Source organism: Gossypium raimondii, chromosome 11, assembly GCF_025698545.1.
Source record: "Gossypium raimondii isolate GPD5lz chromosome 11, ASM2569854v1, whole genome shotgun sequence".
Taxonomy (NCBI): Eukaryota; Viridiplantae; Streptophyta; class Magnoliopsida; order Malvales; family Malvaceae; genus Gossypium; species Gossypium raimondii.
Genome location: NC_068575.1, coordinates 17,015,684 through 17,041,152, shown reverse-complemented (window position 1 = coordinate 17,041,152; position 25,469 = coordinate 17,015,684). Strand labels below are relative to the sequence as shown.

General features: G+C 33.6%; 1 protein-coding gene, 1 long non-coding RNA gene and 1 other non-coding gene across 3 annotated transcripts; 1 reads left to right on the top strand and 2 right to left on the bottom strand.

The window, feature by feature from the left end:
• The first annotated feature begins 2,069 nt into the window (after positions 1–2,069).
• Positions 2,070–3,761, top strand: LOC105804432 (uncharacterized). Its single transcript, XR_008191047.1, has 2 exons — positions 2,070–2,602; positions 3,359–3,761. It is a non-coding gene; the product is annotated as an uncharacterized LOC105804432 (long non-coding RNA).
• An 856-nt stretch (positions 3,762–4,617) lies between these two features.
• On the bottom strand, positions 4,618–10,977 carry LOC105804431 (splicing factor SF3a60 homolog). Its single transcript, XM_012637056.2, has 13 exons — positions 10,620–10,977; positions 9,844–10,091; positions 9,642–9,755; positions 9,349–9,453; positions 9,083–9,225; positions 8,856–8,952; positions 8,476–8,640; positions 7,807–7,878; positions 7,084–7,242; positions 6,853–6,930; positions 6,091–6,219; positions 5,256–5,402; positions 4,618–4,978 (listed from the first exon to the last, which is right to left on the bottom strand). Exons 2-13 carry the CDS (start codon positions 10,015–10,017, stop codon positions 4,832–4,834), a joined length of 1,530 nt encoding a protein of 509 aa, XP_012492510.1. The 5' UTR covers positions 10,018–10,091; positions 10,620–10,977; the 3' UTR covers positions 4,618–4,831.
• Positions 10,978–19,839: 8,862 nt separating this feature from the next.
• LOC128035206 (small nucleolar RNA R71) lies at positions 19,840–19,946 on the bottom strand. Its single transcript, XR_008191606.1, has one exon. It is a non-coding gene; the product is annotated as a small nucleolar RNA R71 (small nucleolar RNA).
• Positions 19,947–25,469: the final 5,523 nt, after the last annotated feature.

The following is a 25,469-nucleotide window of genomic DNA, read 5'->3' as shown; positions in this document are numbered from 1 at the left end:
ACTGAAAGTAATTAATTGTTTTTGGTTCGTGATTGTTCAAACTTACACTCGAAGCAATTCATGTTACGAGAATAACGGAGAAGGTCATTCGATTGAAATTTAGGAATGTCTAGGATCCGTATCGTACAAAGCACAAGTATTTTTAGAAAAAAATTTATTATTATAAATATCACAAACTGGCTCGATTTTTAAAATTTTAATTTTCGGCTGTGACAAAAAACTATTTTCTAAACCAGATTTTTTCATCCCTTTACACGTAACACCCTTTAATTGTTGAAATGCTTGAACAACTTCTGGACTCCAAGAAAATCGTTCCTTCTTTAGTATGCTAGTCAAAGGTTTGCTTATTTCTCCATATCCTCTTATGAAATTCCTGTAATACCCTGTGAGCCCTAGGAATCCCCTCAATGGCTTCAATGAACTTGGTAAAGGCCGCTTCAATGAACTTGGTAAAGGCCACTTAACCATAGCTTCTATCTTGGTTGGGTTCATAGCTACACCTTCATAGGATATAATGTGACCAAGATATTCCACTTGCTTCTGCCCAATGAAACATTTGCTCTTCTTAGCAAATAATCGATGTTTCCTTAATTCTTATAAAATTGTATGCACATGTTCAACTTAAGTGATCAGTGTATTACTATGGGTATAGGATGTCATAAAAACAAGGACAAATTTCCTTAAATAGGGTCCAAAGATGTCATTCATCAAGGACCGAAAGGTAGCAGAGGCATTGGTCAGGTCCATGATGTGTTCTGAAAGCTATCTTTGGTATGTCCTCCTCCGGCCTTAAGTCTATCTTAGAGTAGAATTTGGCACCTGCTAACTCATCCAAGAGGTCCTCTACAACAGGAATTGGAAATTTATTCTTAATTGTCATGGCATTGACCTACCTGTAGCCAACACATAGCCTTTAAGTTCCATCCTTCTTTGCTAACAAACAGGGTGAGGCAAAGGGACTTTGACTGATTTGAATTATAGAGGAAGATAGCATCTCTGTTATTTGCCTCTCCACTTCAGCCTTTTGATGGTGGGGAAAACTATAAGGCCCGAGGTTAATTGGTTGAACATCCTGTTTCAATATTATGGCATGATCCTGTTACCTAGCAGGAGGCATCCCTCTAGGTTCTTCAAAGACATCTATATGGACAACTAACAATTGATTTAACTCCTTAGGTATTTCAACCTCTTGTCCTTCCATGGTCAACATATATATTTCGCTAGTCAGGTCACTATACTTGGCATCCAACTTCTGAAAATTCCCCCCTGCAATCACCTTCAACTTAGCCACTTTAAGACCACCTCTCAAAGTAATACTTTGGTCTCCTTGTTGAAAGCTCATAGCCATATTCTTGAAGTCCATTAGTAGTGGACTGAGTTTCCTCATACAATCAACTCCTAGAACCATATCACTTCCTCCCAAAGCTAAAACTCTAAAATCATGCTAAAATTCATCACCTTGCATGGACCACTGTTGTTGCTTGGACTTAGCTGTATTAAATAGCTTCTCTCCATTTGCTATTGTGATAGTAACTGGATGTGTTTGAACCAGTTCAAGAGCATTTGTTGCCCAGTTATGGGTTATAAAGCTGTGATACTCTCAGTGTCCACTAGGATGTAGATATTTCTTCCCTTAATAGAACCTTGTATTCTTAAAGTGCTAAACCCAGCACTAAAGGTGATCATGGGCCGGGTGGCCCGACCCAGCCCGGCCCGACGGCCTACCCAAAATATAGGAAGATTCGGGTAAAAATATAGGCCCGAAATATGTGTTTAGGCAAAAAAACGAGGCCTTTTTAGAAAACGGGTCGAGCCTCGGGCACCACTTTTTGGCCCGGGCCCGGCCCGGCCCAGCCCAAATATATAATAAATATATATTTTTATTTTTTAATTTTAAAATATTTTTAAAATACTTTTTTTTATTTTTTTATTTTTAAAATAAATTTTTGATATTTATTAAAAAATGGGTCGGGCCGGGCCGAGCTCGAACTTAGGAATTTTTTCCCGGGCCCGGCCTAGGACGCGGGCTGAAATTTTCTGAGCCCGGCCCAGCCCATGATCACCTCTACCCAACACTGCCAATCAAAGAATTAATAGAGATTTCTAATACTCCTTCATTCCCTTCTCCATTAACAGGTAAGGATTCTTCAGTGGATTCCTCCTCAATCAACCCATCAGTAGGATGCTCAGCTCCTTCTTCCAGGGAATTTAACTCTTTAACCTTGCATTGGTGGCCAGGAAGAAACTTATCTCCACATTTAAAACATAGGTTATCGGTTTTTTTTGTACTCCATGATATTATGTCTGTTAGGAACAATAGGTGGTGGGGTCATGTTTGGTCTAGGTGTGGTAGAGTTTGTGGTAGGATAGGCTTTTGTATATGTAGAGGAAGAGTTTGGTTGGGAAAATTTAGGTTTTTATTTTTTTGCTTCAAGTTCCATGGAAAGTTCATGAAGTTTAGCGTGTTGAAAGGCAATAGACAAAGATGAAGGTTCATTGTCTAACTTTTGTGAGTCCACTCACAAAACTGGACACAAAATACTCTTCATTTAAGTGCAAATTATACTGGAGCATGAGACCTCAAGTCTTCAAATATTTCTTGGTAGTCCTCCACTGATCCTCTTTGTGTCAACTTGTTAAATTCTTCCATACATCAAGGCAGGTTCTATCACAAAACCTGAGATACAAATCATTGGCGAACTCCATAATGTCAAATTGTCTTTCTGTAGTCTCTACCTTCTAATGTTCTTCCATTGAAAATAAGTTGAAATACTTTTAACAATTCGTATCCACGCTCAAGGATTTGCTCCATTAAAGTTTTGCAAATTCGATTTTTGGTCTAAGGGAAAATAGGCCAAGGTTTCTAGACGCGTTAGTGTTTGTGTTCTTTTATATTAGTTGCTTCTCTTTAAAGGTAGGTGAACTGCTAGACCCAACTAAGTGTGTCATTGCTTTTTCCATGTTAAGGTTTGAAGGATGGTTTTGGAGCTAAAACACCTGATTCATTTGGTTGATAAGTATACCTTTCATTGTCATCAATAACTGTTATCTGGTATACCTTTCATTGTCATCAATAACTGTTATCTGGACTGGCTTTTTTCATCAGCTTTAGATAGTGTTTGAATAGGGTACCTGATTAGTTTTCTGGTTAATGTTTGCAATGGTAAGAGGTTGTGGTGCTTGGCCTGTCCGAGACAACAGGTCCAAGATCCTACTAATGTATCCCTGAATCTCGATAAACTGGCCTCTATACTCTGTTGTTGCTCAGTAAATTTCACATCAATGCTTTCTTTCTGCTTTTCCCATCACTTTGGAATTATGTTTTCATCCTGCAATATTTCCAATTGTTTTTTTCCAGCTGTTCCTGGAGTTGCTACATCGCGGTACCATCAGAACCAAGTATGACAATGGCCTTCCTCAGCTTTCCCAGCTCGAACCGATAGATCTTTCGGTAGCTTTAATACCAAATTGTTATAACCCACTTGTTTGTGTACTGAAATTACTGAAGAAATTAGAGGTTTGAGAATGGAAGAAGATGGAGAAGAGAAGAGTTTTGATATTTCATTCAGGATAGAGAAACAATTGTTACAGCAACCCTTATACATGAAATTGTTGTAACAAATTTGTAATCAAATTGTACTATCATTATTTTTAGACAGTTGGCATCAACATTTCAGGGGCTCCTGGCTTGAAATCATCAGTATCCTTCAGCTCTGGATATTGAGCCTTTTCCTTTCAGAGCATAAAGATTTGTTGACCCATCTTCCATTCTCTTTTTCCGATTTTTTTGCACTCATCTCTGATCCACTCTTCAAGCCCATTAGTTCTTGTCCATCTACGTCGGTACTTGGCCTATTAATTCTCTACCTTTCCCTGCCTTAATCCGTTCCTCATCCTTTTCACAATCTCAGTATTATCTCAACATGTTGTAATCTATTTTCTTTTCCTTTCTTGTGAGTTTGATAAAAAGGAAACGAGGGAGACGTCATAAGCGTGGAAGAGCATACGAAACCAAATGTTCAAATTTCTCCTCTTGTCCATTTTTATATTATATTGCTCGTCCTCGAGGTGTAAATGGCTAGGGCTGTGCATAATTCGGTTAACCCGATTTTTTTTCGGTTAACCGACCGAGTTCGGTTAATCGGTCGGTTAACCGAAAAAATTCGGTCAGGGGTCAGTTAATTTTTTTTGATTTTTTCGGTTAACGGTTAAATCGGTTCGAAACCGGTCGGTTAACCGAAAAAAATCGGGTAAACCGAATTTTGCAGGGTAGAGCCTAAAATAGGTCAAATTAAACCCGGCCCAATTTTTTCTCAAGCTCAACACTGAACTTTTTGGGTAATTTTTGGGTAATTTGGTTAATTCGGTTAATCGGGTAATTCGGATAATTTTTAACCAAAAATAAAAAACACATAATTTTCGATTAATTCGGTTAACCGACCTTATTAACCCAAAAAAATTCAGTTCGATTAATTTTTTTTAAAAAAATTCTGTTCGGTTAACGGTTAAAAATTTTAGGTCAATTAATTCAGTTATAGCAATTTCGAGTCGGTTAACCGAATGAACACCCCTATAAATGGCTCAGCATTCATATTCACAAGGTCTTGCGCAAGCGAATTTTCCCGGGTTTAACTGTTACCTTGAACTAAGTAATTAGTTTTGTTGAGCTACAAATTCAGACAACTGTCTCACAAACTCTTCTAACCTCTATCCCTCAGGGTTGCCACAAAAGCATTAATCATACATACATGATGATCAAGGTTAACAGGTAACAAAATTAAGAACCATGTCCCGAGGCATGGGAAACTCCTAACTCTCAACACAAGCGTCTTTAAATCAGTCCCTGCCGCTGCAGATCGGTATACGTCTTCTTGTTATAAATGTTGCCCTCTTTATCTTCGTATTCTTCTTCAAGATCTGGACGCCACTTGTTCACTCCTTGCCGTTCTCGTATCTTCTCCCACAATTCTTGTGCTTCCTGCGCAACCAATTTTCCAATTTCAAGCTCCCAGGTTAATCACTATACATTTATACCTAAATAAACTCATAAATTAGATTTGAAAATCGTTTGCCTACAAGGAGACGTAAACTCTAGCTATCTTTTTGCTTTACATGGACAAACAAGGCATTGGTTGTGAAACGGAAAACCAAAGGTGATGGCACATAAACACAATCATGAAGAAACCACATATAGGCAGATGAAGCAGAAAGAACATAAATCATTGCACAATATCTGAATAACAAACATCTCATACCTGAATATTGGTGATTTCATTAAAGTTCTTGGTGTTAGGAATACCAAGGCATCGCATGCCATGCTGATGCCGCCATTCTTTGAAATGCCTCTCAAAAGCCCGACGGCCCCAGTAGCTGTAGTTCCCACAAATCTCACACTTAAACTCCTGAAGAATAAAAAAGAAATGGGGGGCAGGGCTGTATGAGATCCAGAACTCAAAAATAACTAGGCAATCAAAGAGTGAAGAAAAATTCAAAAGCCCTAGCACAACCACTCCATCCTTCCTCCTAGGGCCAAGATCAAGATAAAAATCAAACTGCTCAAGTTCACTCAGCTAAATTCAATTAAGCTCATTTTATCTAGTAAAATATAAGAATGATCCTAATGCTTAATTTCAAACTTGATTATTTATGATTGAGCTTAGCTTCGAGTTTGAGTTCAATTTGAGAGTTTCCAATATTATTAAAAACAGAAAAGCTCGATTAGTCTCGCAAGTTAATCTGTCAAGGGTTAGGATATTTGAATTTAGCTTGCTTGATAGCTCGACCTCAACCTCCACTGAACATGATCAAGTTGAACTCAGAAGTACAGATGTCTCACTAACACTCCTACGTCCTCTTCCCTCTTGAATTAGAAGAAAATGTGGAGAGAAACATCAACATTTTTATTAGAATTAGTTGTAAAACATAAAGGAAAATGCACCTATAGGTTTACGAAAACACAAAACAATAAAAAAGATTTAATGTTATATTTGTTCGAGCTTTCACTGTTTTTTGTTTAGTCATCAATAAGTTGGCAAAGTAGCTGCATGACCCAAAATTCACATCACATAAAGAATTAGTAGGAGAAATTACCTGACCAAGACCATGAAGTTTGTAAAGCCAGTAAGGTATAGGCTTGCCATCCCAACCCATTGGCAATTTAAGAGGATTATAGATCTGTTGATCTTCATCATCACTTTCCGTGTCAACTTGTGTCTCTTCCTGTTAGAAAGCAACAATTTATAGTAAGAAAACCACAACAGACAGAATTTAAAGATAGCCAAAATTTTAAAGAAAAAGTTTCTGCTTTTGTTTACTACTAAAAAAAACAGAAATTAGAAGAGGGACCGACAACTCAATAGGCACTGGTTAACCATGACAGTTGCTCAAATGTCAGCGACTTATGAAAAAAGAAAAAGTCCAATCAAAGATAAAACATTCATTGAGTGAACAATCAAAGCCGATGGTTGTTTCACCATCATTTGATCAGTTAATTTGATCAAAGATATTTCATCCCCTCTATTTGTTTGGCCTGATATATGGTCATAGGAATTATGTAAAAAACTAAAATTCCTAATTTCTTCCATTTAAATTGTGTCCTTTAGATTTAAGTAAAAATGCAGAAATAAACTGCCCAATTAAGCCCGAAAGTGAGGCCTGCAGACCTGGAACAAGGTTGACACCTGGTTGATTGGTCCATACAGGCCCCAGCATTCAAAACTCTACCTACAGCCATCCATACAAGGTGCTTAGGGCCAGGGTTAGTGATCTATAATCATACCATCACAATATAAGCAATGGATTTTGTTCTAATATTAGATACACTTGAATTACTATGCCAAGAGATTAACTCACCTCCTCACGTTCTTGTTCCATTTCCTCATACGTCAATGCTTGCTTCTTTACCACATTTTCTTTTGTTTGTTCAATTGTCTGTAAAAGATCACAGGAATAGTAGTTAAAACCATCCACTAGAGTTACCATATCTGGACTACAAACAGCAGCGACATACTTATGCAAAGGCTTTCTCTCATGTTTCACATTTTTATCAAAGACAGGTAAGGGCAAAGTAAGCAACCAACTAACCTTACTCAGTAAATCAGAGAGTTTCTTCATCTTGGCCTCCATCAATGCAATATGTTTCAGACTGTTAATGTCTTGTGAAACTGCAGTAGACCCATTTTGTCGAGGTCCGTGTGAGCCTTTTGCAAAATGTTTTTTGTCCAGCTTTTCCAGAGGGGTGTGCTGTGAAAAACATATAGACATTGAATGTACGTTTTTTTCCAATTTATTTGATATTACATTACCAGAAAAACACAATTACTATTAAACCAGCCTATAGAATCAACATTTTGCAACATAACCTAGTCTCAAATTATTTCATAGCTGTATCAGGTTTCATCACTGGTTGTCCTTCATCATCCTCTAATACCAGGCTTCAAGCCCTCTAGCCTATTTCCTTTCTTCATCACTCAAAATAATAAATTCCTATTTCATTTGAGCAAATCCTAGCAAGAGAGTCTAATATGAAGATTTCCCAAAACTATTTCAAATTTCAAAATAATAGTACAATCCCAGTTGCCATCCTAAATATAATCACGATTACCAGAAGTACAATGCCAAAAGAGAGATTTATTAGCCTAGGTTACTCAAACCCAGGTGTGAATGTTGAATTCAGGTATGTTGTCTAATACAATATGTTCAATATATATGAACCATGTACTTGGAAGATCTTTGGAAGAAATACAAGCCTAGATAAGCAACAGATATTGGTATTTCGAGAAAATGAAAGGTCAGAGCACATATTACCTTGGTTAGGAAAAGCCTCTCTGCACGCTGCTGGACAGTACCACCAGTTTTTAGTCCTAATGATGCCAAAGCCTGCAGGGATAAATAGACAATTCACCCATCATCTACTAAGAAGGAAGCCCAATAAGATCTAATTCATTTTAACTTTTAGGCTGTTAGCAAAGTATTTCAAGTACATATCAAATAATTCCCTCAAAAATCTCAAACAATAAAGCCTTTGGGGTTCTGGCAAAGTGAAAAGCTTGATATGTAATTGCAATGGATCTTAAAACCCACATTACAGCAATTAAAACAGAAGAGAACAACTCTGAGGTTACAAATGAATTCCAAATCTAAATTTTCAAATTTATGTTTCCAAACATAGCATAAATGAACACAATCACAGCATAAGAATTTATAGCCAGAACCACATAATATTTTTCATTCTCAAAATAACTAATTACTTTGAAAGTAACCAGCAAGATAAGATGTTTACAGTGACAACATCAGATAATACAATAGCAACATGTTTTTTCATTTTTAACTCTTTAATACAACTTGGTCATGCATTTACCTAAAAGAAATGGAAAACACACATTTCTAAGCACTGAACTGAAGAGATTGGATTGGAGTCACTACAACAAACAATGTCTAGCAATGATGAACATAATCAAAGAGGACCAAAATTACCTCCTTTAACTTTTCTGGACCCACTTCCATAAGCTCTTCAACTGTACTGTAATAATCAAGGTCAATCATGGTATGTTGCGCAGGATCATCTTCATTTTCTTGACCTTGCTTTTCCCATCCTTGTACCTGGCCATTAGCCCACTGCTCCTCAAACTCAGCCTCAACCTATCACAAACCACCATAAATGTATTTCAATTTATCAGAACCATTTTATTTACAGCTCACATAAGACTCATCACTCATGTCAATTCTTTTTCTAAAAAATCAATAACCCCGTGTTACAAAATAGGTTCGGGTTTAGCATCATAGCATCCTAAAGTTTAAGAATCTATTTTTGGATAAAGATATTCAATTAACTTTTGATGTAAATAATACGAAACCTTGGAAAAGATTCTGTCAAGATCTTGCAGTGGTTCAGTCCTCTGAAAGAAGTAAATAAGATACTCCAGCAAATTCTCCATGTACTCCCTGAATTGCCTACAGATAACAATATTTGTAAATACAGTATAAGAAGCATGCCAAATAAGTAGAACCGCAGAAAGAAATTAAGCTGTGGTAAAGCACCTTAAGAAAAGCAAGAATAAAAATAGAATTGAGGATATTTTACCTTGTTGACTTCAATTTCCAAGGGATATTGTGCGGCTGTGAAAAGACGTCGAGGTAAGCTGAGTATTCAATTTTGGATCCAAATTTAGAATTAATGTACTGATTGAACAATTCGTGCAGGTCCAGGTACCGACCAAAGGCTTCCTGAAATGAATAGCTAACAAGTAAGACCAGATGGCAGAAAGAAAACACAACATAAAATAGGAAATTACAGCAACAAAAGGTGCTTAATTGTATGCTAGTGTTGGGGAGGGGGTGAGAAGAGACCTCGCCACTGAACTCAATAACTGGTTCTTCCTTAAGTAAAGCCTCATCCTCTTCATTAACATTGACAAGTCGAGCAGCTGGGTGCTTTCTATGGTACTCACGAATCTGCATTTGAGTAACAATTACTTCACTAAACATCAATTTTGGATTAAATTTCTCCTCCTTTGCTAAACAAAAACTTTGAAAATCAAAATCACTCAGATTTATTCATGCTTCTAAGAAAAAAGCAGGATTTGTGTAAAATTCCAGCTTAGCATTTTTTTCTCCAGGTTAAAAACAAAGTAAAAAGTTACCTCCTTCAATCTATCATAAAATGCACTAAAGACATTAATTCCAGTAGCCGTTTGACCTCCAAGAGCAGCAATTTCATCTTTCCTAGCATTGTCTTTATCTTCGTATATCTCAATCTGAAGCCGTTCAAAAATAAATACAAAAATGAACACAAAATAAAGATATAGCAGTAACTCAATTGCACATATAATAGGGAAGTATTACTAGCTTCTCAGTGGTGGAGATGATGGTGTCAATATTATTGCGGACGCGGTGGCTCTGGTACAATTTATCTTTGGCAGTAGGCGGATCATTTTGCAGGTCCTTCACCATGAGCCGCTCAAGCTGTTCCACATCTTCATGAGCAGCCCGAGTCACCTCGAGTAGAGTCGACGACATCTCGGCTTGCGGTTGGCTTAGCTGATTCGACCAGTCTAGGGTTTGTTTATCTCAGTCAATAATTAAAACAGCACCTGAAAAAGGCATAAAGGAGATTAATATGAGAGAGAGAGAGAACAAGGAAACAAAGCTGCTCCAACCCAACAACTCTCTCCCCTCGGCTCCCACCATCTCTACTCCCTCTCTGACTATCATCCTTAGCCCCATTGCGGCCACCAAATGGTCCTCTCTTAAATCCCTACTAACCAAGCCTTTTCGAGTCCACCAGTAAACACCATCCTTCACAACCATAGTCTCACACGCAACATGTGCTCTATTGACCCCAAACTCCAGCCATTAACACAACAACCTTCACTCACTGTTCAACAAGCATCACCTAAACTACTATTAACTTCATCGCTAAACCCTGAATAACCCAGCAAACCCCCACTCAAGCCTGTCACAACCATATCACCGCACACGTACACTATCACCATTTCTAATCCCTACCACACTAACTCCTAATCGATCTCCTAAATCAACACCCATAACCAAACCAAAAGTCAGCAAACAAAGAAAGAAAGAAACCGGAGAAGTAATTAAAAGGAGGAGCCATCCCTTACCGATCTTTGAAAACCAAAGCACTAGTCAAAATCCGGATAGTGGGGAAGCCATCAAAGTTGAGGACAAGCCGCGAGTCAAAACCGGTGGCTGATTAGACGGCAGGCGAAGGCGGTATTCGGTGACGGAGCCAAGGTATTATAGAGTTATTCTAGTTTGCTTTGTCTGTGGTGAGAACTGTTTTTGGTGATTTTCTTTGTATATTTAGAAAATAGATAATGAATGGCTTAGTTTAAACTTGAGAAAGGCTTGAATGGTGCCGATTACGGTGTTAAACAGCTGCGGCGGATTTCTTTAAGGGTTTGGATGCGATTTCTTGCGCGTGAAAAGGGGAGAGGTTCTGGTAAGTGAAATGATTCATTGGAAAGTGAAAATAATTAAATGGGTAAAACTACCGTGGAGACCCTGTACTAAGAGTGATATTACATTTTACTTTCTTACTCAAAAACTCCACTATTTTTACTAAGGGCTGATATGATGGTACAACAAGAGAAAGACACATGGAATTTTTAAAATATCTTTAAAATAAATAATTTTTACGATTATTTAAAAATATATATGAAAATAGTTACTCAAATTATGTATTTTTTCGTACTTGAAAGTTTGTTTTTTAAAAGTAGGTTTTAAAGTTATATTTTATTACCACTTTATATGTTAACGGTTAATTCTCATAAAAACATTCAAACCAATCAAATTATGACAAGTTAAAATTGGCATTAAGTATGGGATAAAATTATTTACAATTTTAATTAAAATGTCATGTGTCATAATTTGTTTGGTTTGAATTCTTTGTTTACCAAGAGTTGACGGTTGATACCTAAAATGGTAACTAAATAAAACTTTAGGCACCTGCTCTGAAAAAAAACTTTAGGTATCTAAATGGAAAAAGTTGCATAATTTAAGTACCTAAAATGGTAATAGATTAAAAATTTCACGTGTCGAATTTGATTGGTTTTAATTACATTTTTAAAGAAAGTTAACAATTGGTACCTAAAGTAATAATGAATAAAATTTCAAGTACCTACTTTAATAAAAAAAGTTAGGTACTTAAATAGGAAAAGTTACATAGTTTAAGTACCTAAAGTGGTAACAAATTAAAACCGTCATGTATCATAATTTGATTGGTTTGAAAAATTTTTTAACAAGAGTTAATAGTTTATACCTAAAGTGATAATAGAATAAAACTTTAGATACCTACTTTGATAAAAAAAAACTTTCAGTACCTAAATAAGAAAAGTTGCATAGTTAAGTACTTATTTTGATATTTAGGTATCTTGACATTTGAACTTGGACAAGGATAGTCATTCGTCCATATTTATCCTAAACATGAATTTTCAAGTAATTATAAAAAATAAAGAAAAGTATTTTAAATTTAGTAAGAATTATGAGAATTATAAAAGGGTTAATATATACAAGGTACCTTAATTTGATAAGTTATGTTAAATTAAGCTTTATTTGATGATATGTTTTGATATAACAAATAAAAGTATTTTCGAATAAAAGTTAAAGTTGAATAAAATTGACAAAATGATTTCTCAAATGAAGTCTAAGAGATAAAATTTTGAATCTTTACCTTAAAACTCTTAGGAAATTTTTGAATCAACCTTAAAATCAAGTTAAAAAGTATCGATACTTTTTGGCCAAGTATCGATAATTTCCAAAATATCGACACCCTTTTTAAAAAGGTACCAAATTGGCATTATATTTTTCACAAATTCCGCTAGCTATCGATACCTTTAATATGATATAGATAAAATTTGTCTGGTACCGATATTTCAGCTCCAATGGTCACTGAATTTTGCATTTAATGTAAAATTTATCGATACCATTTTAGCTGGTATCAATACTCACTGTTGCAAATGAATTAAATGCACTGGTTTTCACATCCTCGATGGCTCTATTCATATCTCCAACATCCACAATAGTTGGAAATCAATTAGGGGTATAAATACCAACTTCCAAAGATCCTACAACAATAAGAAAGCATATTCAAGCAAAAAGATCAATCAAACAACCTTTGTGCCAAATATTTCCATACTTTTCTTTCATACACTTGTGATCTTTATTTCCATTCCATTTGTTCAAGTGTTCTTCATTGTAATTGAATTTAATTTGCAAACACATTAATCTTGTAAGGATTATTTCTTTGTGTGCTTCTTTGTTTATCTTTGATAAAGTTTGTATCTTAAGGTTTAGGTAGAAACCTTAAGGCAGTTTGTAAGGTTAAATCTTGTCCTCAAAGGTTATCAAATTAGTGAATTTGGAAAACTCCTTAGCAGTGGAAAGCTAAAGTAGTGGAGTAGGCAATTGAGACCGAACCACTCTAAATTATTGTGTCAAATTTTTCTATCCTTTCTCTCTAGCTTTCACAAAGTTTTTAAAAGTCAATTCACCCCCTCTTGGCAATTTCGGTTTGATTATTTGAGTTAACAATTGATATCAGATGTAACACCCCCTAACCCTAAACCGTTACCGAAACAAGGTTACGGAGCATTACCAGACATATCGGATAACTTATAACTAATTCACAAATAAATAACAGAAATAGCATTCTTGTGTAAAATATGTCATATTAGTTCCATTTCATACTTATAACCAATTTAAACATCATTCTATAACCATAATCACAAAACTCTTACACTTAACCTATACATCTCCTAGGTACATGCCACATAATCAAAACAAAGGTACATCACTAAAATTTCTCTGAGGTCGGGATTGCCCTGGGTGCTGGTCTGAACACTGGCTTTCTACTAACTTACTCACGGAAACAACCGTATGCTGAGTATGGGTATACTCAGTGGTATTACCCTAATTCAAATTTATAACATTAATCGATAAACTATATACATTCAATTTATGCCTACAATTATTCATTAATTGTCTCATACTTTAAATCAACTTGATCATTAATAACAATAAGCAATATTTCAAATCTTGTATTCGATTGTATTCATACCTTATTCAATTTATGAATATATAACTCGTGTATTCCATGTATTTACAACATATTTCACATTCTATTTTCAATTTACTATCTCATATTCTTAGCCCAAAGTAGGTCTTATAGAACACACCGGATATACGGAACAAATACAGAGGTGCATTATTATGCACTAATGAACAGAGAGCACTAAAGTGCTATACATAGAGCACAAATATGCTAATCAGAGAGCACCAACGTGCTAATAATCAGAGAGAGCGCTAAAGTTCCTTAATGGCATGCCACTAATATCCCAGTAATTCTAAATTCCATCTACTTGGGCATTAAAACTGAATTTTATACATATAAAAAATAATCCAATTTTGCACAATTTTATATTTACACATATATATTCATAATATATATATTCCAATTCAATTCAACCAATATAATTTCATTCAATTCACAATTTCTCATGTTCACAATTCAAATCAATTTCTCAATCCAATATGCATTTCAATACCACATTAATTCTTTTAATTCAAATCATATCACTAGTAATTTCAATTCAATTCACATCCAATTCAATATCGTTGAATTCAATATCGATATTCACCTTATTTTATTTACTAAACATATTATTCAAAATTCAACAATTGCTATTAATAAATTCAATACCAATACGTATTTATCATTCAATTCAATCATGATACTTACCTTAATTTGCTTATTGTGTATATTAATTTAAATTTTAACAATTAATAATTAAATTCGAATTATGGTAATACTAACTGAAATTTCTCTCGAGTCACTCCTTGTCCAGCTTCTCCTTTCCTTTCTTGGTCAATGACTCTTGCACGACATTAGCTACATAATTAAACAATTAAAAATCATTAATACACAATTTCATCTAAATATTTCCATTTATACCTAAACTTTACCTAAATTCTAATTTAATCCCTTATCAATACTAATTTTATTTTTCCTAATTTAACTCCATATTCTCTCTTAATTCCTACTATAACCTCATTTTAACTCTTCAATTTCACCATAAATCCCTAATTTTGAGATTCTTTCAATTTAGTCCCTACTATTCAAAACTTACACTTTATTTTACAATTAAATCATTTACTAACTTCTAACTTGAAATTAAATCAATTTAACCACTAATTAGTCATCTTTCCCAACATGAACCATGTCTAAAAAAAATCTAATATCTTACAAAATTTTAACATAAATCCAATAATACTTTAATCTAGGATTCCAAAAACATCAAAACTAAAAGAAAAGGGGCTAAATTGACTTACCAATTAAACTTCAAGCTTCAAATCCCAAGTTTTCCCTTTTATTTTTCTTTCCTATTCTTTCTTCCCCTGTTCGAATGGCTTCTGTTGTTCTGTTTGTTTCTTTTACTTCTTTTCTTTCTTTTTATTTACTTAATAATTAATATAATATCAATATAAAATATCTTATGCTTAAATGTTAAGTAAACCAATTTTTAATTACATTTGTACATATTTATATTATTACACTTGTATAAATTTTGCACCATCTATTTGTCAATTATCTTATTTATTTAATAAAATCTATTTAACAACAAATAATAATATTACAAATGTACATATATATTTTATTCATAAATGTACAATATCATCTATACGATACACTTGTATTAAATTATTACCATACATTTGTCTTTATTTAACTTATTTCATAATATAATAATAATTATTATAATTTATAATTTAATATTAAACCTTAATAATTATTAACTAAATATCATGTAATATTTTCAATTCAATCAACTTATGCGGCCTCATATTTATGAATTGGCTTAATTGCCATTTTGGTCCTTTATACTTTCTTTTAATTTGTAATTCAACTTTTACACCTTATTCTATTTATGGCCAGTTCTTCATTGCTTTTGAAAAGTGCTTTTGAAAAGTACTGTGGAAAAGTGCTTTTGAGAAGTGCTTTTGAAAAGTTTGGTTTAAAAATTGAGTGTTTAGCATTGCTCTCAAAAAGTACTTTTCAAAAATAAAATGTCTATTTTAGACATGTTATTATCAAGGAACAAATATGCATTTAAATAATATTTAAATTAGTTAATATTATTATATTTTAGTAAGAATATAAAAAATTATTATAACTTGTTGTTAATATTTTAATATATGAAATATAAATTTAAAATATTTCTAAGCAATAAATATTCATTATTTATAAAATTTAATTAGAATATATAAACTATATTTTAAATATTTAAATATAACCATTAAATATTTGTAATTAGTATTTTAAAAAATATTTTTTTATTTTTAATTAATGATTTTAACACATTCGTAATTAAGCACCAAGAAAAAAAAAGAAAGTACTATGTTATTGGAGGGGTGAAAAAGTAATTAAGCACCAAAAGTGCTTTGGGGAGAGAAAAAGCTAAAATTTTTAGCTTCTCCTTTTCAGAAGTGCTTTTGAAAAGTACTTCTGAAAAGCTAAAAATTTTAGCCAAAAGTAGTTTGTTCTGCACAACTTTTCTTCCAAAAGTGCTTTTGGAGTCAGAAATGCTTTTTTTATGCAATGAAGAACTGACCCTTAGTCCTTTTTCCTAAATTCTCTTAACTAAACTAAATTCATCTAATTAAAACTTAATTAGACACATTACTAGACTAATAATTACTCCTAATAATTATTTACGGACTCGGTTTACTAAGACGGAGGCCCGATATTGCACTTTTCAATGCCTGCACTTTTAGGTCGTTACATTAGAGGTAGTCTCTTTTAGACGGGTTAACAACTAAAGAGGAGATCATTGAAGAAGCTCAACAATCATCAACTCAATTCCTACAATGATGTCTACTTCCGGTTCAAATTTTCTTAGTGAGTCTTAATCTATGTCCAAGCCTCCTTATTTTATTGGTGTTAATTATTCATATTGGAAGACAATGATGATGATGATATTCATCCAAGAAAATGATCTTACGGTTTGGGACATTATCATGGATGACCCCTCAATACCACTCAAGCAAAAACGATAACTCTTAGTTTCAAAGAGTAAGAAAGAATGAAACGAAGAATATAGAAGGAGTATTCAGCTCAAAGCCAAGACCATGCACACTTTCTTTTGTGCACTTGGTCCAGATAAGTATAGTAGAGTATCATCATGTTCGAATGCCAAGGAGATATGGGATAAACTTGAGGTTAACTCATGATGGAACTAGCCAAGTAAAGAAGTAAAAGGTGGGAATCCTCACTCTCAATTACAAGACCTTTAAGATGAAGACTGAGAAGGACATCAAAGGTATGTCTGATAGATTCACCATCATCATTAACGGGCTAAAATCCTATGGAAAGACCTATCCCAATGAAGAAGTTGTGAAGAAGACGCTTTGAAGCTTGCCTAAATCATGGGAAGCCAAGATGACCGCAATTGAAGAAGCAAAGAATTTAGAAAAATTGACTTTAGATGAACTCATCAATTCTTTGCTTACACATGAGATGAGGGGGTAGAAGAAGCTAAGAATGAGAAGAAGAAGGTTGGTATTGCTCTCAAATCTACCACCGTTGAAGATAGTGAATCAAGTGAAAAGGTGGATAAGGACAAAGAGATGACCATGTTTGCTAGGAGATTCAAGAAGTTTATGAGGTCCAATAGAAAGAGAAAATTCCAAAAGAAAGAAGGAATCAAGCTTGAATCTATCAAGGAGAAGGACTCTATCATATGCTATAAATGCAAGAAGCCGAGACACATCAAGTTTGATTGTCCCCAATGAAAGAAAAATGGGTCAAGCAAACAAAAACTTAAGGCTCATGTTGTGTAAACATGAAATTATATATGATTTTTCTATATATTTTTACCACCTTTTGACTTAATAATTATATTAATCTTGAGTAATTGTTAATAAATTAAGTGGATTTTACTTAAATGTTAATATGAGACATGAATTTTTGAAGTATGCAAAATTATGCTTTATTACATGATTTTTGTGCATAAATTATATTATTTTCATATTAATTATTAATATGTGATTTTTATTATGCAGTGGGTCCATGGAAGATGAGATTACCATAAGGATGCATGGACATGGACACATACACCCTACTTGGATGGTAATACCATGCAAAATTAGGTCATAAGGATGCTAATTTGACCCAGTTAAAGTATGTTACAAAGTGGGCATGTCTGATTAATTTTTATACCATGAAACCATCCAACAAAGGGGAGTTAAACCCAATTTTGGCACAAGCATGTGTCTACCCAAAAATCAGTTTTGGGATATTTCATTGGAGGTCCCTACAGTTGCAATTTAATCAGAAATTGACCCACAAACTATGCCTTTGAAACCGTCCATTCTATGCTAATTATAGCATGATTTTATGTTTGAAATAATCAACCAAACCACCTCATTTTCCACAATTTGTGGCCGACCATGCAATGGAGAAGATGGAGGGATTTTAAACTCTAATTTTAGAAAACTTCACCCTCACCTTCACCTATAAATACCACACTACTCATCCCTCATTCTTCATCCCTTCATTCATAACACATCTCTCATTCTACGTTATTTTCTCTCATTCCATTTCCCTTTCCTCTTCCCTAATGCCTAGCCACCCCATTTTCCCTTCCATTCTTTAGTCAACAAAAGCATTGACAAGAACATCTCTTGGTTGGCCACCTTGAGAAACCCTTAGTAAAGGAGCAACAGGTAGATCAAAGAAACGCCTCAGTCAGAAAGATCCAAAAGGCTGCTGAATTGAATTAGAGTTTATTCTTTCCTCCTTGTTGTTTAATTTAAACATGTTTGATAATTTTTATTGATCTTGCAATCAACAATGGTAGCTTAATTATGTTTAGCTAGAATGATTATGTTAATTCAATAATATTTTGTTTCATTCCTGTTTAACTTGTTTGGGCCTCAGTCGATCATGTTTTCAATTAAAGTCAAGATGTATTTCAGTCATACATAATTGGATACATTCAGATTAGCTGAGTGATCCTAACCAGACGACGACCAGTAGACACATAATTGAAAAGTGCAATGCTCAATTTAGATCATTAAACCTGACTAAATTAGAGGTTCGTAATATCTTTAGTTAACTCTATTATCTTGCATAGTTTTTAGGTTTATGTGATTAAACTATTTCAAACTTAATTGCCCCTGTTACCTCGCATCAATATTAAGAAGCCCTTAGTTTAATATAATCAGTAAAATGCACGTTTCACTAAGTAAAAGATCTGAAAGGACTTGATTTGGTTTCAAAACTCATGAAAGATAGAGGTGCCATGAAATTTTTTTTGAACACTGTTAAGCATGATGAAAATGAATTAAGTTGCTTAATATAATTATCCCAGCATATACATGTTATTTATTGTTGAAATTGTGTTTTTGTTGCTAAAATTCATTCATACATTTAGATAATTTTGCATCTAGTTAAATTAATCTAGTTAAATCATCATCACTCAAATTACTGTGTTTTTATACCAAATTGTGAATTTATAATTTTGCAAATAGTAGATTAACACAAACAGGCCCTGTGGAGACGATAACTAATTTTACTTACTTATTACTTGAACAACGATGTGCACTTGCACAAAAATCCTGTTAAAAGTTTTTGGCGCCATTGTCGGGGATTATTGCCTCAATCATTCTTTGTGAAATTATTTTTGTAGTTTGGTTTTTATTTAATTTCTAACATTAGTAATTTATTCTTTATTCTTTATTCTTTACGTGTGATTTATTTATCAGGTGTTTATGAGCATAGATCGAATCATTAATCTATTACCTGTAGACCTTGAAATTGAGCAAACATTTAGACAAAGAAGATGCAAGAGATTTGCTCAAAGACAAGTCGATATGGATCTTGGGAATCAAAATAATGGACAAGGTAATGGAGTTAATCATGTGTACAATCCAATCCTTATTGTTGATGATAGGGATCATGCCATTAGACAATACGTTGTACCACTCTTCAATGAATTAAATCTGGGAATCAAGAGGCTAGATATCGAGGCACCCTAATTTGAATTGAAACTGGTGATGTTTCAAATGCTCCAAACGATGGGCCAGTTTAGTGATATGCCCATGGAAGATCCACATCGTCACCTTCGATTAGTCATGGAAGTGAGTGATTCATTTAAGATAGCTAGTGTGACTGAAGATGCATTAAGGTTGAAGTTGTTCTCAAACTCAATGCGAGATCGAGCACAAGCATGGCTGAATTCAATTCCACCAAGTTCAATATTTATTTGGCAAGAATTAGGAGAAAGGTTTTTGATAAAATATTTTCCACCAAGTAAGAATGCAAAGTTCCGAAATGAGATAACTACTTTTCAATAATTGGATGATAAGTCCTTATACGAGGCGTGGGAAAGATTCAATGAATTATTTCGTAAGTGTCCTCATCATGGGATTCCTCATTGTATCCAACTTGAGATGTCCGATAACGGTCTCAACGCACATAAAAGATTAATGGTAGATGCTTCTACAAATGGTGCGATTTTGTCTAAGTCTTATTGTAACACCCCTAACCTGAATCCGTCACCAGATTAGGGTTACGAAGCATTACCAATTAAAATACAGTTCAAAACAGTTATTCATTACAATTCAAGCACAAAGGAATTTAATCTCCTTTACAGATTTTTTTTACAAGTCAAATTCGTATATTAAACCATATCAACCCATATCACATGGCATATTAATCAGTAGCATATAAGACAATAGCTATTTCTAAGCTCAATTGCCGAGCCAAACATACCAAATTCATATGCTAAGCATCATGCCAAAATTACATATACACAAACATTAGCATCATTATCAAGCCATTTTTGCATGGCTACATATATACAAATTAAAATGAACCATATCAAAACTAGCCTATACATGCCATACGTCAAAAGTACAAACTATTAAATTACCGAAATAGCGATCGATAGTGTGACGATGTTCCTTAACAATCCCCGAACTCGAGCTAGCTTTATATATCTATAAAACAGAAAAAAATATGCACAAAGTAAGCTTTGTAAGCTTAGTAAGTCATAAGCAAATAATTCATCACAAGCACTTATATAATCTGATTTGAAATAGGCCAAATTTAACTAATCTCATACACATATACAGTCATTTTTCTCATATAATCCAAATTACCTCATTAAGTAACTTCACTTACCTTATTTATTTATTTAATGAACATATAAACCTCATACCTACCTGAATCATTTAGTTTAATTTCACATTCGAACTCATTTTAACATTGCCCGTTGAACCATTCGGAATCATTAAGGATACTCAGAAACACATATATCACATACAATGCCATATCCCGGTATGGTCTTACATGTTATCACATATCGATGCCTCTGTCCCAGACAGGGTCTTACACAAATCATATATGGTGCCAATGTCCCAGACATGGTCTTACACGTAATCTCATATTGATGCCAATGTCTTAGACATGGTCTTACACAAAATCACAACTCGAAAGTCCTAACGTCATGACATACGTATCCTATACTATTCCTATGATTCATACGGGGCTTTCGAACGTTGTAATTCAATCAATTCAAGCTCGAAACAAGTCATCTCATGCTCAGTTAAATTCGGCAACAACAACTCATCAATTGTACAGGGCATTTAATTTGTAAAATCATCCTTAATATATATACTGTTTCAGACAGTGTAAAATCATCAACAATGCAAGTCACTAAATCAACATAATAGCATCACATTCGGACAATGTTATTAGCCCAAAACGGACAGCTTAATTAACACCAATTGGCAACATAACAACATCTAAATTTGATTGTGAAATCAACAGATTCGGATAGCTACATTTATTAAATAAAACAACATAAATGCTAGTGCATTGAATAGTGAATTTAACACATTCGAACAACTACATTTACTAAATAAAACAACATAAATGATGGTGCTTTGATCAGTGAATCTAACACATTCGAACAGCTTAATTTTAAGCTCACATCATTTAATTAGCGTGTGAATAACATATACAAATGTTGCATTTACAACATGTTTTAATCAACTTAAAGAAGAGGAATTAAATGCTGAAATTTCCAGCATTGGGAATGCAATTATCTCTTTCGGACAGAGACATGGTTAACATTTAACAACTAATATTTTTTCCATATTTACAACAGCAGTAGACCAATTACACTAGAATTTACTGCACGTTCAATATAACAATTACATGCTAAAGAAATAAACATTCATGCGGCAGATTTCAACAACAACTTATGCATTTATTCATCAAAATTTTTCTTCATTTCTAACTGCAGTATTTTGATAAAAATAACATGTATTTTAAGCTACTAAACTATGCTTAACAGTCCTTATAGCCGAACATTACTTGCATCTAATAAATATATTTTAAACATAAAAAATTTACAAAATTTCCTTTGAAGAACTTACTTCGGATACGGAACAAATAGGTTGAATCGACTACTCAATAACTTTCGACTTCACCGATCTAACTCCGATTTCATTCTCTCTTGATCTAAATCAATTCAAATTTAGCTTATTTAACCAAAAATCCATTTAATTTCATTCAAAAAGACCTATTTGGACATTTTTGCACTTTAGCCCCTAAAGTTTCACATTTATTCAATTTAGTCCCTACTTCACAAAATCACAAATTACACAACATTTCAATACACCCATGTTTATCCGAATTTATTAGAGATCCCTAGCAACCCAAAACTTGCATTTATTTCACACTTCAACCACTCAATTTACACATTTCTCAATTTAATCCCTAATAAGCTTTTTTATAAAAAATCACTTAATAAAATATAATAATCTATCAAAAATATTTATTTTTCATCATCAAACAACAAAAAGCTTGAAGATTCATCAATGGCATTTCACAAAATCATCAACAATTTTGAAATTAAAACACGGGCTAGCTAGAATACAAAGCAACGATTTTAAAAACGTAAAAATTATCAAAAACCGAGCTCAAAACATACCTCAATCAAGAACAAAAATGGTCGAACCCTAAATGAGCAACAATGGCCTTTCTTCTTTTGATTTTCGATGAGAATGATGAGAAAATAGGCTTAAAAATTGTTTTTGTTTTATTTATTAGACATTAATACATAGTTTACCATTTTACCCTTGGTTATCAAACCATTTAATCATCAAGTACAAGGCGATTAATGTCCATTAATCTTATCAATGGCATAATAATATCATAAGGACCTTTGGTTTAATAAACCATAACAAATAGACACTCTTAACTTATAGCATGCTATTTTTACATTTTACGCGATTTAGTCCTTTTCTCTAATTAAGCATCCAAACAATAAAATTATTTCACGAAACTTTCACACATATATAATCACATGCTATAAACATCAAAAATAATATTAAAATAATTTTACGACCTCGAATTTGTAGTTCTAAAACCACTATTCTGATTTAGATAAAACTGAACTATTACACTTATAACGAGGCTTACGAGATCATCGAAAGGATCGCTAGCAACAATTACCAATGGCTGACAAATCGGGTAGTTTCTGGAAGATGAGTAGCTAGAGTGCATGAAGTGGACACGCAGACTTCACTCTCTACTTATATATTTTCTATTTGCTCAATGTTAAAACAGTTTACCACTAATGGTTTGAATAATTTTGTAGCTCAATCATTAAGTGAGTATGGTGCAGTTTCTTGCGTATACTGTAGGAGTGGCCATTCTTTCGAGAATTGTCCATCAAACCTTGAATCTCTGTATTATGTAAGGAATCAATATCAAAATATATGTAGAAAAGGACCACAGTCCAACTTCTACAATCTTTCGTGGCTTAATCACTTGAACTTTCCTTAGAGTAACCAAGGAAATGGATCTAACAATCACATGCAGTATAAACCCAACCAATTTAAAGGGTTTAACCAACAAGCTCCAAAACCACCTCAAGTTGAATCATCAAATAGTTTAGAGGACTTTTTGAAGGTGTACATGGCGAAAAATGAAGCTTTGAACCAAAGTCAAGCAACAACGCTAAAAAATCTAGAGAACCAAATGGGTCAGTTAGCTACAGAACTTTGTAATAGACTGCAAGGAGCCTTGCCAAGTGACATAGAAAATCCAAAGAGTTTTGGTAAGAAATATAACAAGGTAGTTGTGTTACGAAATGGTTAGAATTTGGAACCTAAAGAGGTTGTGGTTGAAGATGAACCTATTGAAAAAGAGGAAAGTTAACAAAGAGTTGAAATTCCTACATCGAAAAAATCAGATGCTAAAAAATCTGATGAGGTAAACCCTAGACTAGTGATTTCTGAAAAGCTAACACCTTCTTCTGCAGATTTACCTCCTTAGAAAATTTGTCCATTTTAGCCTAAAGTTCCATATCCTCAAAGACTCCAGCAACATAAACAAAAACAAGAGGTGCAATTCAAAAAGTTTTTGGATGTTTTAAAGCAACTTCACATCAACATTCCCCTAGTGGAGGCTTTAGAGTAAATGCCTAATTACGTGAAGTTTATGAAGGATATTTTGTCCAAGAAGAAAAGGCTTAGTAAGTATGAGACCATTGCTTTGACGAAAGATTGCAGTGCGTTCTTACAGAACAAGCTACCTCTGAAATTAAAAGACCTTAGAAGCTTTACGATACCCTATAACATTGGAGAATCTTACTACGGTAAAGATTTGTGCAGCTTAGCAGTAAGCATCAACTTGATGCCCAATCTATTCTCAAATTGTTGGGAATAGGTGAAGTAAGACCCACTACTGTGACACTTCAACTAGTGGATCGTTCATTAGCATATCCCGAGGGAAAGATCGGTGATGTTTTCGTAGGAGTTGATAAGTTTATTTTTCCTGCTGACTTTATTGTGTTAGACTTTGAAGTAGATAAGGAAGTTCCGATCATCCTAGGGAGACCATTCCTAGCCACAGGAAGAACGTTGATAGATGGTAAAAAATGAGAACTCATAATGAGAGTTCAATATGACCATGTAACATTTAACGTTCTGATGGCCATGAAATTTCCCGATTCGACGGAGAAATGTTCAGTAATAGAGGAATTAGAAACCTTAGCTTATGACACCCCAAATCTGATCGAGACGGACCGGCCCGAATTCGAAGTGTTACATTAGCCACATAAGTGACTCTCTAGCTAACGACCACCCGATGCACACCCCAACCTTATAAAACCTCATTTATGACTAATTAACTATTATTTATTAATGCGGAAGCAATTTGTGAACCATTTTGAAACTTTTTCTAAGTATTTAAACCTAAGGGTATTTTGGTCATTTTACCATCTAAGGTTAAGGTATTCTAATTTTATTTCTAAATAGTTATCAACCTTCTTTTAGTCAAATTATGCAAGCTTTAAAATTTCAGCTTAATTCGAGTTCATTTACTATATCTAATTCAAGTTTTATTATTAGGGACTAAATCGTAACTTTTACAAACTTTTAGTACATTTTCCAAATTAAAAATTAAGAGTGTTTCTACCAAATATTAACAGTTACAAGTCTAATCCAAAAATATTACCAAGTTTCCCTATCATTAAAGGCTTCAACTAATCTAATCAAGTTTTAGGACTAAATTATAAATTAAGCAAATGAGAATACTAGATTACAAAAATAAAAAATCAAAGCCCCAAAAAGACACACACCCGTGTTCAAACCATTGCACCTATTTTGTCAAAAATTCATTTTAATTACCCAACTTTACATATTTTACTTACACATTAAACTTGAAATAGCTACAATTAATTACCATAAACATCCACACATATCTAATTTAATTTATTTACAACAAATATGAAACAATTAATCAAAATTTAACAACCAATTACACGCTTAGCAAACACTAATTAATTCACACAAGCTACATACCTTAGTCGCAAGCAATCCACTCCATGATAAGCTTCAATTAAACATTGTTAGTATAAATTACATGCTTCATACAT